Below are 18418 nucleotides of genomic sequence, written 5' to 3' on the forward strand. Positions count from 1 at the left end.
GTGGTGGACGCAGAGGCGGGGCCAGAGGCAGAAGAGGGGAGTAGGATGTTGTCCGACACACACAATAGTGGTGCGGGTGCCTATGATTTTATAAATGTGTTTATTTTGATTATATTTATGTACTTTATTTTGATTATGTATATGACACGATTTATATGATCTATACGATGTATTTTTTTGGTGTATTATATTCCATTGCCTTTAAATTGCACTACTTTGATGTACTATAATTTGATTTTTCATTTTTGTTATAAAAATTGAGTTTCGGAGTGAAATGTAGTTGATTTGAAATATAATAGAATGTTCCGTATGTACATCTACAAAACACTTTGTTTTTAATATGTTCCGTAGATATATCTACGGAAGACTTTTTGAACTGAATTAATTTGAATTTTTCTAACGTTCACAATGTTTTTTATGTTTTCGTAGATGCACCCCCGAAAAAGAAATCCAATTTTGTTAAAAAAAATCTTTATGATGTGTATCTACAAAATCAAATAGCATAATTGAAATTTTGCCGATGGCTAAAAATTTTAAAGGTGGATTGAGATATTGCCTTTTATTTTAATATTAACTATTTAATTTTAAAAACTGTCTTTTGATTTTATTAAGAAAATCAAATTACTATTAATTTATTGCATAAAACGAAAATTTATTTTTAATTTTAATTTCCAGTGTGTGTGATGCTGTTGGGTTGGGGCCTTGTAGTTGAACTTGGTTCTTCCCAATTCCCAATCCCAAATCCAAATCGCAATCGCGGATCAAACCTCAAACAACCATTCCCATCTATCTTCTTCCTTTCAACCAATTCCGTCTCCAGATTCTAGATCTATGATCAATTGCAGTAATTTGTAACGAATCTAACAACAAAAAAAACATGTATATGGCTTATGGGTGGCCTCAGGTCATCCCTCTGGAGCAAGGACTGTGTCCTTCTGTGCAGAAGATTGTGTATTTCAAACTGATTAATCGTTTGTTGCTTGTTGTTTCTCCTACTCACTTTGAACTGTGGAACTCTTCTCAGGTACTTGGATCCGTTCATTGTATCGATTTTTGGATTTGAATTTGTTGAATTTATGTTTTTGAGTCAATTTTGAAATGTGGGCATTGGAAAATTTTGAATATATATATTCAATTTTAGGAGTTTTTGGATATTTTTGTTTGGAAAAAAAATACGAACTTGATTTTGATTTGATGAGGAGTAGAGCTTTTGTAATGTGGTGTTTTGGAGTTTGTATTTGAATTTCTGTGTGATGGGTTTTTATTATTTGTTTATTTTTCGAGATTTTTGGGGGAAATGTTGAAGTGTTTTTCATGGAGGTGTATTGATGTAATGTGGATATAATTTGAGCTTAACAGTGTTGTTTTGATTTTCTGTTGGTTATTTATTCAGCATAGAGTGAGATTGGGAAAGTACAAGAGAGATTCGGATTCGTTGAAGAGAGAAGGTGAAAACTTGCAGGCTGTGTGGAGTCCTGATGCTAAATTAATTGCTATTCTTGTAAGTGTGCTGCCGTGTGATTAACAATGTGGTTTGTCAGTTATGTATTCCCGGTGTTTTCGATAGCATCTTTAATATGCTCGTGAATTTATAAGTGGACTATGTTCTGAAATGAAAGATGCACCTTACCCCATTGGAATTATATTTAGATGTTTTTTCATTCGGATCAGCTGTGTTGTGCACATTTTGTGCCTTTATTTTGTTCATGCTGCAATTAACACATTCCTTGAAGTTAATGATGTGTTTTAAGTATCTTGTATTATATTCCTGATTGATGTGTATTTTCTATTTGCAGACATCTTCTTTCTATCTTCACATTTTCAAGGTCCAATTCTTGGATAAAAAAATACACATTGGTGGGAAACAACCTTCTGCTTTGTCCCTAGCTACTATATCTCTTCTTCTCAGTGAGCAAGTTCCTTTTGCAGTAAAGAATTTGTCGGTGTAAGTTTCTTGCTAATGTTGTTTTTAAAACTTCTTTTGTCTATGTGAATTAGTGCAATTCAACAAATCTACTATTGGTATGGACAGTGGAATATTAATTGGAGTCCTATAGTGGAACAATATTTTGTTTTTATAAGTATGGGCATGTAGATGGTGGAAAATAGACTTAGGTGGTTTGGGCATGTGAGAGAACACCTGAATATTCCGTGGTAATGAGAGGAGTCAAACAACTAGAGGTAGAGGAAGACCTAGAAAAACTATAAGAAAAGTTATTAAGAAAGATATCGAGATTAACGAGTTGGATAGAAGCATGGTCCTAGATAGAACATTATGGCGGAAGTTGATCCATGTAGCCGACTCCACTTAGTGAGATAAGGCTTGGTTGTTGTTATAAGTATGCTATACACGGGATAATATATTTTTCTTTTGATGAAAGATATGTTGATTGATTTCTTGGTTTCTGTCATGAACCACCATCCTAGCTTTAGATGAAGACATATTAATTGTATGTTATATATCTCCAACATACCCCCTCTTGCGTGAGTCCTTTTGAGTTGAAAGCATGGACAATGCATAGATCAGCCTACCTTGTGCTGAGACACAACTTTTAATTAGAGGAACGAGAGTGTAAGTAGAGGATTGAACTCTTAGCCACTTGCTTGTTCATAGAGGCTTTGATAAACTGTTATGAGTCAACTACCCAAAAACTTAGATTGTTAAGTAAAACATAATTTATTTTATATCTATCACTTCTCATAAAATTTGGTTCCACCATGCTACTTACTTCCAAGATTGCTGATAAGTAAGAAATGCAGTGAGGAGTAGAGGAGTTAGGTATACTATAAATCAAAAGTTGAAGAAATATTATATTAGCTCTGAAGATATGTTTCTTATAGAAGTCTGCATCCATATGGGACATTAGTTATTGTGACAATTGAATGTCTACATGATTTCTTTTAACTCATTGGCATTATCTAAAGCGATATGATATATTGAACTCATGATACGGTCATTACTCAATACTTTCTGAAAAAATGTCAAAATTTTGCACTTCACTCTGTATGTAATAATCAAAAGTTGAAGCCATTTGCTACATGATCTTGACACTACTCTTTATACAACCGTTTTGTCAGGAGCAACATCGTTAGTGATAACAAACATTTGCTGCTTGGACTTTCTGATGGAACATTGTACAGTATGTCTTGGAAGGGAGAGGTAATTTAAACATAGAGCACCCAGCAATTTTGGACATTGCATCCCAATTTAACTTATTTTCTATGGTCAATTGGTCCCTGATTTACAGAAAATATTCAACTGACTTTACAGCGTTCATTTTTGTTTTGATGTATAACAATGTTACTCATTTTATTTTATGATCTCCTATGCAGTTCTATGGAGCTTTTCAATTTGATCCAAATCCTTCTGCTAGCTTTGATGATTCTCAGTTACCACATTCTTTAGAGAATGGTGTTTGTCATAAAGGCCAACCGAAGGTTCCTGTGCCTAATCACATTATTCCAAAAAATTCTGAAATCAAACAGCTGGAGCTTTCCCTTTCATTGAGGTTGCTATTTGTCTTGTATTCTGATGGGCACCTTGTCTCATGTTCCTTTAGTAAGAAAGGTTTAAAGCAAGTTGACTGTATTAAAGCAGAAAAGAGGTTGGCTTGTGGGGACGCTGTATGTGCTTCAGTAGCTCTTGAGCAGGATATTCTTGCTGTTGGTACCAGAAGAGGAATTGTGGAGTTGTATGATTTGGCCGAATCATTAATGCTTATACGCACAGTTTCTTTGTATGACTGGGGGTATGTTTTGTGTCATTTTAAAGTTATTTACACATACCAAATAAATCCATAAGTTTGTTACTTTTGATGAAATCATTTATCTTTTTCTTTAATACCCGTAACTATTTATCATCTCATTCTACCTATTTCTCTCTTCGCAGTAAATATTTAGGGTATTAGTGACAAAACATATATTAATGTTGTGTTGAAATTTGATAGTCACAAATAAATAGAAACAAAAGTCTTCTACAAAAGCAACACTTAAAAAGGAATAGAGAGAGTATTAAACATGCATCCAGGGAATCAGTCACAAATTGGACATTTCTGCAATTTACTTCTGAGCTTGATGCTCAATTTCTCCAGCAGATTGTGCTCAATACTCTTGCTTAATGTTATCTCACCTGCTCTTCAATCTCAATGCTGTCTCCTTTCTGTTTATTTGTTTGGTTTGAAAGTCTTTTAGTGCAACTTAGCTACTCAGGAAAGGTTAAAACATTCTACGTTATTCCAGCATCATTCATCTTAAATAAATTACCGCGCTCGCTCTCCTATTTTATGACTCCATGCAATTTCAGTTTCAGAAATGACTGCATTCGTAGTTTCTCCATCTTATCAGTATGTTGGGACTTATGTTCAATGTCATGTAGATGGACTTTGGTTCTATGTCATGAAGTATGCTACTTTTTGCAGATATTCAATGGATGACACTGGCCCTGTTAGTTGCATTGCATGGACACCTGATAACTCTGCTTTTGCAGTTGGGTGGAAATTAAGAGGGCTTACAGTTTGGTCAGTTTCTGGGTGCCGCTTGATGTCAACAATCCGACAGATAGGTTTAAGTTCTGCATCTTCTCCAATTGCTAAGCCAAACCGTGATTGCAAGTATGAGCCATTGATGGGTGGTACCTCACTGATGCAGTGGGGTGAACATGGATACAGACTTTATGTTATTGAGGAGAGATCTTCAGAGAGAATTATTTCATTCTCTTTTGGAAAATGCTGTCTTAGCAGAGGTGTTTCCGGAACTGCATACATCCGGCAAGTGATTTATGGGGAAGACCGGTTGCTCATTGTGCAGTCAGAAGAGATCGACGAGCTTAAAATGCTACATCTTAAGCTTCCAGTTATGTGTTTGATTGTCAAACTTTAAATTTGTAATCTTAATCAAATGAACATCACTTCTAAAGTTAAAATTTTTTTTTGCAGGTTTCTTATATTTCCCAAAACTGGCCTGTTCAACATGTGGCTGCTAGTCAGGATGGAATGTACTTAGCAGTCGCTGGTCTCCATGGTTTGATATTGTATGATATACGATTGAAAAGATGGAGAGTATTTGGAGATGTTACCCAGGAACAAAAGATTCAGTGTAAGGGCTTGCTGTGGCTGGGAAAGATTGTTGTTGTCTGCAACTATATTGATTCTTCCAACATGTGAGATACTTTTATTTGCTTACGTATTTCATGTGGCTGGTTCCTTATAATTTAGTAGGCACAAAATATTGTTTTTAGCCAATTGTTGTTAAACAATGAACATGCCTCGAAAAGCCTGAATTTAAAGGGCGTTAAGTGTTTTTACTTTTTACCCTCTTAATTTGTCTTTTTAGTATAGGTCTGATTGAACCCAAAACTAATGTTTTTCGTAGCAATAACTGTAGCATTATACAACATAGAAAACATTTTATTCTACATGCAATGGTCTCTTAGGTCTCCTTATTTATCTCAGGTATGAATTGCTCTTTTACCCAAGATATCACCTTGATCAAAGCTCATTGCTCTGTCGAAAACCATTGCTAGCGAAACCAATTGTGATGGATGTGTACCAAGATTATATACTGGTTACGTATAGACCATTTGATGTCCATATATTCAATGTTAAATTATTTGGTGAATTAACTCCTTCAGGAAATCCTGATTTACAGGTAAATGCACAATTATAAAATTAATTTTCCCATGTTTTTGGGTTTTCAATGATACTCTTGTTCAGCATGCTCTTTTTTTTTCTTCAAATTTTCTTCTATAAAACCTTGTTTGTTATACATTTTTAAGTGATAACATGACATACAGCTTTCTGCAGTACGAGAACTTTCAATTATGACTGCCAAGAGTCATCCTGCAGCAATGCGATTCATTCCTGATCAAATCCCACGAGAACCTATTTCAAAAAGTTACATTTCATCTTCAGCAGATTCATTTAGTGGAGAACCAGCAAGGTAATATCCTTTTGACCAACATGTAATCCCTTTCTCCAGTTTATTTTCCATTTCTCTCATAGAAATGATCCAAAGGGAAAATGTCACAATCTGTAAAGTCAGAATGCATTATAACTCAGAATCCCTTATTATTATTGTCATGAACTGGCATCTGAGTTCCGGCTTTATTGAGTGGAAATAATAATCGATATGCTAGTCTAAACTCGGTTACTTTTGTTGCTGCTATTAGAGCCATTTTTTCCCCTATTAATAATTCATCGTCAAGAAAATTGAGTTCTTTGTAGTGTTTGTGTTGAGATAAATATAGTTAGAGTTCTGGGTCAGATGCAATGGTGGAGGTTGTTCTTTCTATCATGTTACTGATGAAAAGTATTTGTTCTAGATGTCTGATATTGAGGTCAAATGGGGAGCTTTCACTTCTTGATTTGGATGATGGGCGGGAGAGAAATCTTACGGATTCAGTTGAGCTTTTTTGGGTCACTTGTGGCCAGTTTGAGGATAAAACAAATTTGATTGAGGAAGTTTCATGGTTAGATTATGGTCATCGGGGCATGCAGGTAATTAACTGTCAAGATCTTTCTTAATCCCTGTATTTGCATCCTTATATTTTATTAGATTAAATAACTTGTGATCCACCCTCTAGTGTGTTTTCTTTTTACTTCTCTGATAGTTTTTACATGGAAGTTCATTGTTGCAGGTTTGGTATCCATCTCCAGGTCCAAATTCTTTTAAGCAGGAAGACTTCTTGCAGGTATGGATATTTATGAGGATGTTTATGATCTTGTAGGCTGCGTTGTACATAACACAATTTATTTTCTAGGTCATTGTTTTAAAATTGATTTTCGTAACATATTTTGTAATTCATTTCTTCAAACATTTTTGTTAATTTTATTATAAAGAATCACATGCAACTGTAGGTTTCTTATATTGTTGATTGTCTTCATTTTGCATCATCTTACTTTTATGTGCTAGGTATATAGAAATTGTCCATAAAAAGAATATTTTAGGCTATTTGAAGCAACTTCACTAAATTCAGTCCTTCCTTTATTCTGGAATCTGTTAATTTTCTGATTTGATCTTTAATTGATTTTCAGTTGGATCCGGAGCTGGAGTTTGATCGTGAAGTATACCCTCTGGGACTTCTTCCGAATGCTGGTGTAGTTGTTGGTGTTTCCCAGAGAATGTCATTTCCATCAAGTGCAGAATTCCCGTGTTTTGAGCCATCTCCTCAAGCACAAACTATACTGCACTGCCTACTCCGCCATCTTCTTCAGGTATTGCAATGAGTAAATTGAAGTGACTAGAATTGCCTTAGTTTGTAATCCATATTTCATTTCTGAGACATTGCTGATTTTCTTGTGTTTTTCTTTCCAATTTTTTTCCTCCTAAACCCTTAAAGGTATAACCTATGTGATTCTTTCCTATTATTTATGTATCTGCCAGAGAGACAAAATCGAGGAAGCTTTAAGGTTGGCAGAACTATCAGCAGAAAAGCCTCATTTTTCACATTGTCTAGAGTGGCTTCTTTTTACAGTATTTGAAGCAGATATATCCAGGTACTATAATTTGGAAACATTAATAAACAACTACCAGGATTTTGGCTATAGTTTCTAGCAAATTTCCTTTTCTTGAGCATGAGTGTAACAATTTCTCAATACAAAACTTAGTTGCCAATTGGTTTTTATCTTGATTGGTTAATTTTCATGCCAACTATTCCAGGCCAAATGTAGACAAGAACCAGATCTCAGTTCTTAAACATGTAAAAACTCTTTTGGAGAAGACCTGCGATCTTATCCGAAATTTTCCAGAGTACTTAGATGTTGTTGTTAGTGTCGCAAGAAAAACAGATGGCCGTCATTGGGCAGATTTGTTCTCTGCCGCTGGAAGATCAACAGAGTATGTCTTTCAAACATCTATACGTTTCATTTTGATTTCATCGTTCATTAATATTCTTAAAATGTACCAAAATCTTCTTTTGAAATATGGAATCATGTAAAAAAATCCTTAATGGATGAACTTGGTAATACCATTTGCCATTGTGCTAGATGCAATTTTTGTATGGCTTTCAATAATATTACAATAATGTTGCAACATTTCAGTTTGATAAACTTTATTAAATTACTACCTCTGCAACTAAATGCTTCATTTTTTTCCATGCTCCTGTATGTTATGAATGGACAGATTGAAATGAAATGTGAATGGGACATATTTTTTTGTGTCAAACAGGGTCAAAAGACTAATTTGATTTAATTGAGAATTTTCAGTTTTTTCATTGTTCCGCTTCGAAACTTAGCCTAAAGAAACAAAGAAAAGATTGATAAGCTGTTTTACCTTTATAATATAATATAATAAATAATTTTACCTTTATTTTGAACAAGATTGATAAGCTGTTTTTCCCTTGCAAAGTCATCTGAATTTTGTTTCCTCTTTTGGCTTATTAATACTTTATACTATAATGTTTTTTCTGTTGCTGTATTTTAATGTGGGTGATTAATTTTTTACTTCTATATAGATTGTTTGAGGAATGTTTTCAACGTAGATGGTACCGCACTGCAGCTTGCTATATACTTGTGAGAATCACTTGCCTTTCTCAATAAGTTTCTTTATCTGTAGAGAGTAAAAAGATTATGATTCTGAATGCCAACTAGTAGTGACAATCTTAATAAAGATATACTCATATGATCAAGTTCATTTCATCGCAAATGTAACAGGTAATTGCCAAACTTGAAGGTCCTGCTGTGAGTCAGTATTGTGCTTTACGGTTATTACAGGTTTGAGCTTCACTGCTTCAATTATTTTATTTTATTTCCTTATTTTTAGCTCAAGCTCCATCTTTGATGTGAATTATTAAACTTATGCAGGCGACACTCGTTGATTCTTTATATGAGCTTGCTGGGGAGCTGGTACTGTCTTGAAACACTAAGATTATTCACTAATATATCTCATACAAGAGTTCATGACCTTTTACATAAATTTTTGATTTGGGTCCTCAGGTGAGATTCTTGCTAAGATCTGGTAGGGAGTATGACCAAGCATCATCTGATTCAGATAAACTATCCGATTCAGATAAACTGTCTCCCAGATTTTTAGGCTATTTTCTTTTTCGTTCTACTGAGCGCAAGCAAGCATTGGATAAAAGGTTTGTGTAAAACTTAGTGAATTTTTTCTTTTGTCCTAGCTTCAGAGTTCAAAAAAAATAAATCATACCAACAAATAATTTTCTTTGGAGCAGCCCCTCATCCAAGGAACAAAGTGCTCATGTCACCTCAGTTAAGAATATTTTAGAAAACCACGCTAGTTACTTGATGGCAGGGAAAGAGCTCTCCAAGCTCGTTGCATTTGTAAAAGGCACTCAATTTGATTTAGTGGTAAGAAGATCTTGCTGGTTGAATTGTTCTAATCCCCTTAAGTCAATTTTTCTTTATTTTAATGTGTAAGTTGTTTAATGATAACCAATTTCAGGAATATCTACAACGCGAAAGATATGGGAGTGCTCGGCTGGAGAATTTTGCATCAGGGCTTGAACTAATAAGCCAAAAGGTTTGAGATTTTAACATTTGAAAAAAAAAAACCCAACTTTTTGATCAGTTACACTCTAAATGGCTATGTGGTACATGAGGATACTTCACCCTCCTGATATTCCCTTCTTTTTAAAACATTTCCTTTTCTAAGGGAAAAAAAACTCATTACATCGAAATAAACCATAAATTATGATTATGACCATAGATGGTGGAACACTGATTATTCACTGCGGAAACCAATCTTAAACACTGTATTATGCACTCTTTATTCATTTGGAAGAAGCTTTTGTAGATTTATCGTAGTGTTTTTCTTTAGCGTTAAATCTTCACTCTGTTAATGAACGCTATTGTGTTTTCAGCTTCAAATGGAAACCCTACAGAGCCGATTGGATGCCGACTTTCTCCTGGCTCATATGTGCTCTGTCAAATTTAAGGAATGGATAGTTGTCCTGGCTACTCTCTTAAGACGTTCCGAGGTATGTTAAGGTTCATTGTGTACTATACACTGACAGAGATATAAAATTTTGGTGACGCGGGCAGTGTCAAGATTTTAGGGAAAAGATGGAAAGGAGAGAATGATAGAAAATCCAATTCTGAGTTATGGTATATTAGATGAGAGGACACAGCATTTAATTAATACTCCTAGTCCTATTATATTTATGCTCAGTTTTAATTAGATTTTAGCTTATGGATAAAAGGTTTCACTTTGTTGATAATTGGAATATTCTTCTGGTGTGCTTTTACAGGTTCTGTTTGACTTATTCCGTCACGATTTTCGGTTATGGAAAGCTTACAGCAGCACCCTGCAGGTATAACTATCTTAGTTTTTCTGATGTAAATGATAGTAATTGCATAATTTATACTTAATGAACAAAATTATGGTTCCTGCTGGTTTTTTATGCACAGTCACACCCAGCATTTACTGAATATCAAGATTTATTGGAAGACCTCGAAGAGAAACTTTCATCTGTTACAAATGAGGAAGAAGAATGATGAAAGTAAACATAGATTTCACATCTGTACTGTGGTCCTCATTGCTTTCCCGCTAAAGTAGTTTGCCTGGAGGCTTTTAACCTCAGCCCGCATCATAGTTTGATCGATCATGTCCCACAGAAAGAACTATGCATCCTTTCCCTTGGATTCGATCGTGGGGGGAGGGCGAGAAAATCACATTTATGTGGAGCTTAAATTAAGATGACTACGGTAACACCATTTTCGCGGTGTTATAATCCAATGAATCCCGTCCGGAATATAGTACTTGTAGATAGAGGTTAGAAATATTTGTAGGGAGGCTTGTTCATGTCTGAGGATTTCACTATTCTTTTTCACTTCTTAAACCAAATTTTGTAACATGTGATTTTTGTATAAGCATGAACAGATCCATCTGTATATATTGGTTATATGCTCTTTGATCAGTTCAACATTCAGAGTGGATTTTATGCACTTACTATTTTAGTGAGATTTATATGAATTTCACTTGATCATGTGATCCTTCTCTCTATTTATAAGGCTCATTTTAAAAATGATGACATGGATATGGATTCTACTCAATAATGTATTAGATAGTATGTTGCTTACATTCCTCTTTTCCTTATGTTGGCTCAAACATAAATACGAGTTTCTGCAACAATATGATAGGATACATTAAAGTAGTTCCAGTTTCAAAATCTAAAATACGAGTATTGCAATAAATTGTGTTAGCTCTATCTCAAATTATAAATTATTTAAAAACATAAAACTAGTCTTAAATTACAAATTATTTTACTATATCATTAATGTATTATTTTTTCATTTATATTCTTTAAGCACAAGGAACGTAGGGGTAAGGTGATTAAGTAAAAAACACGGTGGTTCTCACTCTTAACCAAACATGAGGTATGTAAGAGCTAAGCAGGCAACATTAGGCATGACAACGGAGCGGGTCGGGGACGGTTTTTACCTCTCCAAAACCCGAATCTCCAATCAATCTCCGTTACCCGCCCCAAACGGGGATGGGAAATTAAAACCCAAACCCGTCCTTAACGGGTTCGGATATCCCCGCCCCGCCACCATGTATTTCGTAAAATCAATTTTTTTAATAAAAATATTTACTTTTTTAAAAATCAAATTACATTATAAATAACAAAATAAAAAAATCTCAAAAAATCTCATACATATATTTCAAATATTTAAAATAATAAATACAAATCAAATTATTAAAATATTAGCCACATATTTAACAATATAAATTATGAAATATAAATAATAATGTACATATTGAAATAAACGGGGCGGGTTCGGGGTGGATACTAGTGTCCCCATTACCCGACCCATCCCCATGTTTTCTAATCGGGAAAAATTCACGGGGTGGATACTAGTGTCCCCATTACCCGACCCATCCCCATGTTTTCTAATCGGGAAAAATTCAAACCCGAACCCAAACCCAGTCAAAGCGGGTTTTCCCCGTCAACTTCGGGGCGGGTTCGGGTGGGTACCCGTGGGTCTGGGTTTTATTGCCATGCAACATGGTGGTTCACGGTGAGCATATACGGGAGAAGTGATTACGTAGAAAACATAGTGATTCATAGTCCTAAGCACGAGATATGTAAGGATGATTAAGAAGGAAACAACAGTGGTTCACAGCCTCCTAATGATTATTGGGTGATCCATTAATCGAGCTTATCCTTTATTATTATGTCCCTTCATTAATCGAGCTTATCCTTTATTATTATGTCCCTTCATGATAGCCACTCACACTATGAGAATCTTCTATAAAGGTCTGGCTTTCCATTTCTTCCTTTTACTGTTTCAATTTACAAATCATTTTTTGCAAAAATGGTCCTTGTTTTCTTTAACTGCTGCCTAAGCTTAATCAAATTTCCAGCAATTCTGAAGTCCAAACACATATATTTTTATCTTATTCTCTAGTGTCCTTTCATTTCCTTTTATCTAGTCATGGTTTTCATTAAAGAGTGTGATTCTACTGGGAAGGTGATTGAGCCTAAAATACATTTTGAGAGATATGAGTTGTTCACTCGATGCTTGACGAGTTCAAATCGGATTGATAGTATAGTAAATTGCAGGTTTAATGAGACATAAATGTTTGGGAGTTACAAGAGTTAATATAGTGATAGTTCTGGTAGCGATGCACCTTGTGATAGTGATGTTGCCTTGATGTCTTTTTCCCAAGATAGACGAAGTTTTTTATGGCGACTACAACTTCAAGAAGCATTAACTTTTGTGAGGAAGTAGTAGGCGTCAGTTTGTTATATAAGGAAACAACAAACCTACCCTTGGAGAAATATTCAGTTGAGTTTGAGCAGGGTCAGGATGGGGATTCAGATCAATTACATACACCACTTGATAGCGAGGATGAGTAAGAGTATGGAAAATTTCCAAGTTACAAAACTGGTGAGAGAATTAATTCTTATTGGATTCCATGAGCAAGAATATGAGCAAGAGTATGAAAATATTCTTATTGGATTTCATGAGCAAGAGTATGAGCATCTCTATGGAAATTGGGAAAAGAAGTACCCTGAGATGGAATTGAAAGAAAGTATGTGGAGTGCAATAAAGACTACAACAACTCCTGCATGAGAGAGGGCAATGTTAAAGATGAAAACATTGAATTAGGTCTTCATCACAAACACCAATTCCTACACAACCAACTCAAGAATAGCTTTAGGATTTTGAAGTACTATTTGTAATATTTTTCATGAAACAGATTATGTCATGCCACAATTTATTTTGACATGTCTATGAACAAGTTTGTAATATGTGTTTCTGTAATGTTTGTTTCTGTCATGCACTGCAGTTTGTAATGAACATGTTCTGCCATGCTTCTTAAGTTGATGCAATTCTATTTTGGTACAGGATATTACTTTTGTATATTACAAAATTTGTACTGTCATTTGATTAAAAGAATTTGGTTACAAACTGATATTTACTAACGGTTACAAACTGTCAAACTTATACTGAATACAAATTGAGTATTGTCAAACTGATATCAAATACAGATTGGTATTGTCAAATTGGTACAACATGATGTTATGTGCAAACTGTTAAATCATCATACTATTAAATTGATTGATTAAAAATTGATATTTAATTACAAAGTGTTAAATCATCATAATTGTTGAGATGAGAGAGGCTAAGAGGCATTTGAATTAAACCGTGTGTTTTGAAAAGCACTACGGATACTGTATTTTATATATATATATATATATATATATATATATATATATATATATATATATATATATATATATATATATATATATATATATATATTTAATTACAAAGTGTTAAATCATCATAATTGTTGAGATGAGAGAGGCTAAGAGGCATTTGAATTAAACCGTGTGTTTTGAAAAGCACTACGGATACTGTATTATATATATATATATATATATATATATATATATATATATATATATATATTACATCTAATTGCATGATATAGTCGATGTGGGACTATTCTATATACAAATATTTTTAACACTATATATTTACAAATATCAACACTCCCCCTCAAGTTTGAACATATAAGTCAAATGCACCAAGCTTGCCACATATATAGTTATTTTTGGCACTTCACATGGATTTTATAAACACATCTTCCAATTGATCATAAGTTGATAAAGCTAGAGAAGATGTCGCCTGATCCAATCTTATCTATGACAAAGTGACAGTCTATCTCAATATGTTTGGTCCTCTCATGGAACACTAGATTTGAAGCAATGTGCAATGAAACTTGATTATCACAAACAAGTTTCATTGGTCTTACTTATTCAATTTGAAGTTCTTTGAGAAACTGTTTTAACCAAATGAGTTCACCTGTTTCCATTTCCATGGCCCTATACTCTGCCTCGACGCTTGATCATGCAACTACATTTGGTTTCTTACTTTTATAGGATTTAAAGTTTCCTCCAACAAGTACACAATACCTAGAGGTGGATCATCTATAAATGGGTGACTCTGCCCAATCAACATCGGAGTATCCAACTATATGAGTATGTCCTTTATCTTCATACACTAGGCCTTTTCCTGGAGCATATTTGATATGTAGCTCAGAATCTGGACAACATCATCCATGTGTTCTTGGCAAGGAGGATTTAAGAATTGGCTTACCATACTACTTGCAAAAGAACTTTCCGGATGAGTAACTATGAGATAATTTAATTTTCCAACCAATCTCCGATACCTTCATGAGTTAGAGAGAGGCTTCCCTTGATTGTGTAGGAGTTTAACACTTGGATTCATAGGAGTATCAGCTGGTTTAACATTCAACAAACACATTTCTTCCAAAATATCCATAGCATATTTCCGCGGAGAAATCACCAAACCATATTTAGATTGAGCTGCCTCAATACCTAAAAAGTGTAGTTTACCAAGGTCTTTTGTCTGAAATTGATTGGAGAGATATTGTTTCAATCGGATTATTCCCTCTTGATCACTACCAATTATGATAATACCATCTATATACATAATAAAATAAATAAACCATTGGGCTGAGTGACAATGAAACAAAGAATGATCAGCTTCATTACAAACCACGCCAAACTATGGAACTACAATGCTGAATCTGCCAAACCAAGATCTCGGAAACTTCTTAAGACCATAAATAGATATGTGTAGCCTACAAACCATACTCGATGACTCCCCCTGAGCAATAAACCCAAGTGGTTGCTCGATAAAAACTTCCTCTTCAAGATCACCATGTAAAAATGCATTTTTGATATCAAGTTGATGAAGAGGCAAATGTCGAATGGCTATAATGGCGAGAAGAAGTCAAACTAATACCATCTTGGCCACAAGTGAGAAAATATCAGTATAATCCAACCCAAGAATCTAATTGTATTCTTTGACTACTAAGCGAGCTTTGAATCAATCAATCTTACCATATGGACCAACCTTCAATGTATAAAGCCAATGAAAACTTACCAAAGATTTACCAAAGGAAGAGGAACTACTTCCTAGGTACCATTGCTTTGAAGAATACACATCTCATCAATCGTTGTTTGTCTCTACTCAGGGTAAGATAATGCTTCACTTGGAGTTTTGGGAATAGAAATTGAAGACAAATAAGACAAGTAAGTATAATGCAAAAGGGAAAAATGGTGATAACATAAATCAATATAATGTGAAGAAGGATTTCATGTTTGACATATAACTTTTTGAAGGGCATTAGAAGATTGGACTTAGGTGACAGAATCGAATCTGGTGATGGTGGGGACATCGAAGGAGAGTCTGCAATGACCTCAAGGACATGTCTGACTTTGGGACAGGGACGACATACACTGCGTGATGACGCTGATATGTTTGAAGTGGTCGACAAGTTAGGGGGGGGGGGGGTCAAGAGCTATAGAATTATGGGGAATAATGGTAGACGACACATTTATAACTGCCGGAAGAGTTGTGGGAGTAATTTCCTGAAGGCATTCCAGAGTTACGTGGTTGTACTCAAAATATTGAACAAACTCGAAGAAAGTAACATCGACCGATATGAGGTATCATTGTAGTGTAAGTGAATATAAATGATAACCTTTTTGGGATCATTGATAACCAAGAAAGAAACACTTTAGTGATCGAGTTGATAGTTTATCAAGATCAGGAGAGAGATTGTGTATAAAATATGTGGACCCGAAGACTCGGGGAGGAATTGGGTGAAGTGGGGAATTAGGAAAAAGAAGTAAATGAGGGGTTTTATTGTTAAGGATAGATAAGGGCATGTGATTGATAAGGTAACATGTCGTTAGCACAACATCCCTCGAAAACAGAAGTAGGGTCCGAGTGGTTTCTACGAGATGCCGATTTTTGCGTTCCGCTACCCCGTTTTATTGAGGTGTGTGAGGACAATATGGTTGATGGAAAATACCATTGCGTGACATAAAATTTTGAAATTGTTGCGATAAATATTCAAGGGCATTGTTACTTCTTAAGATACGGATAGACACACCGAATTAAGTTCTTATTTTTCAATAAAATTGTTCAAAAATAGAAAATAATTCAGATATATTATTCATTAAAAATAACCATGTGTAACGTGAAAAAAATCAATAAAGGTTACAAAATACCTAGACTCAAAAGTAAAGACAATACATGAGGGTCACCAAACATCAGAGCGGGCTAAAGCAAAAGAGGATGAAGCCCGTTTATTGACTCGATAGAGAAAGTGACTAAAAGTATGTTTCCCTAAATGACACGATTCACAATGTAAATTAGATAACTTGGATAAACTTGACACTAACTTCTGTAGTTTGGGAAGACTTGGATGACCTAACTAAGCATGGATAGTGAGTGGAGAGTTTGCGGCTGAGCATGCCTTAGATGACACAGAGAGGTAGTAAAGACCTTGATACTCATATCTGAAGCCAATCATCTGTCCCGAACTCCGATCTTGCAGGGTAACATTATCGTTAGCGAAGGTGACAATACAATCAAGAGAACGTGTTAATCGACTGATTGAAAGTAAATTAAATGGACAATTAGGTACATAGAGAACAAAAGTAACAGAGAGAAAAGGTTGAATTTAAACAGTACCAATCCCTTCAGATCAGTTTTGAGAGCCATTGACAGAAGTTATAGTAGGTAAGAAACCATGAGTAGAGAAGGAGGAGAAAAGGCCTTTATTACCGGTAACATGAGCATACACATCAGAATCAAGGATCCAAGGGCCAAGAGAATGTGATTGAGAGAGACAAACAGATGAATTACTAGCGTGTGCAACCGAAGCAGTAGAGCTAGAGTTTTTATCATTCTGACACCACCTGATGAAATAATCGTAGCTTGGTGTAGAGCTCTGCAGAGAAGGTGATGTCAAAAGAGTGAACGAGTGATCAATTTGAGCTATTTTCACCTGACGTGGAGGTCTGCCATGAAACGGTTAATAATAAACCCAAGCCGATTACAATGGTCACATTTGGGACGAAGTTTGGAGTTGGATGACCCACCTCGAATGCGATTCTGATTGTTGCCAAGGGATGCAAGAGCAACAATATTACCTGGTACATGGGCAACAAGAGATGAAGAGGAAACTGTTCTAAAGCATGAGGTGTAGCCAAGCGCAATATTTTTTCACTAACTACATCATAGTTTGGAACAATATAGCCTGGTAAAATATGGTTATGCACAAAATCGAGTTCTGGTGGTAGTCTGATAAGTGTCATGATCATGAAATACTTACTCTATTGTTCGGCATGAGTTGTTGCATATGTTGTGAAAGGAATTAGGATTGTAAAATTTTCTTTCGGAGAGTTGGGTTGGAGGATGACACTTTATAGATAATGAACATCGTTGGAGAAGACTTTCTTGGCCTTTCCCAACACTAACTCATCTCTATGCATTGTGTTATGGTTTTCCATAGGTCCTAATCTCTAAGCACACCAGTTTTCTTCCATTTAGCGAGTTTGGCGGTAGGAACATCATCCACTTTTGTGGTTAGGTGATCTTTAAATCCCTGACCGTGAAACCACATCTTGACCGCACCAGCCCATATGTTGTAGTTGGATGTCCTAGTTAATTTTTCACACGGGATAAGCAGAACTTTGGTAAACGAGACAAAATCTGTGTTTCCCTTGGCTGGAAAAAAAATCAAAGTGAAATCGGGGATGTTTGAACTGGAGCACAATTTTCTATAAGTCGAAAATAAAAATCAAGGTACGATCTGGAAGCAGTATTGGGTAGCAAAAACCATGCAGGAATCAGACGCATGATGCAAGGTGCTAGAGGCGGAAATAAAATAAAATATGAGATGATGGAAATGAGAAGAAAGAGATCAACGGATGCTTCAATGCAATGCTTCAAAGCTTCAAAGCAATGGTTGTAAGAGGGAGAAGTTAAGTGTTTCTTTTTTCAAAAAATGAAGGGGGAAGAGAGAAGGGTTCTGGTGCAGGTTAATGAAAGAAAAGCGTTCGGAGATGTATTTCCAGACCACCAACACGTTTTTTTTTTGAATAAATGGTGTTTATGGATATGCATCT

General features: G+C 35.1%; 1 protein-coding gene across 1 annotated transcript; it reads left to right on the top strand.

Moving 5' to 3' along the window:
• The first annotated feature begins 659 nt into the window (after positions 1-659).
• Positions 660-10905, top strand: LOC131609631 (uncharacterized). The gene is made up of 23 exons (XM_058881392.1): positions 660-1024; positions 1394-1501; positions 1797-1945; positions 3079-3160; positions 3334-3749; positions 4419-4851; positions 4935-5158; positions 5451-5646; positions 5792-5937; positions 6320-6494; positions 6635-6688; positions 7032-7211; positions 7381-7493; positions 7657-7833; positions 8450-8507; positions 8649-8708; positions 8799-8840; positions 8931-9076; positions 9170-9305; positions 9400-9477; positions 9818-9934; positions 10205-10267; positions 10365-10905. Exons 1-23 carry the CDS (start codon positions 878-880, stop codon positions 10449-10451), a joined length of 3387 nt encoding a protein of 1128 aa, XP_058737375.1. The 5' UTR covers positions 660-877; the 3' UTR covers positions 10452-10905.
• The last annotated feature ends 7513 nt before the right edge of the window (positions 10906-18418 follow it).

This window comes from Vicia villosa, linkage group LG6, assembly GCF_029867415.1.
Source record: "Vicia villosa cultivar HV-30 ecotype Madison, WI linkage group LG6, Vvil1.0, whole genome shotgun sequence".
NCBI classification, from domain to species: domain Eukaryota; kingdom Viridiplantae; phylum Streptophyta; class Magnoliopsida; order Fabales; family Fabaceae; genus Vicia; species Vicia villosa.

Coding starts and splice junctions, on each gene's coding strand:
- LOC131609631 (XM_058881392.1), top strand. CDS start 878: ATGTATATGGCTTATGGGTGGCCTCAGGTCATCCCTCTGGAGCAAGGA. Junction 5,159..5,450: donor TATATTGATTCTTCCAACAT/GTGAGATACTTT, acceptor TATTTATCTCAG/GTATGAATTGCTCTTTTACC. Junction 10,268..10,364: donor CTTACAGCAGCACCCTGCAG/GTATAACTATCT, acceptor TTTTATGCACAG/TCACACCCAGCATTTACTGA.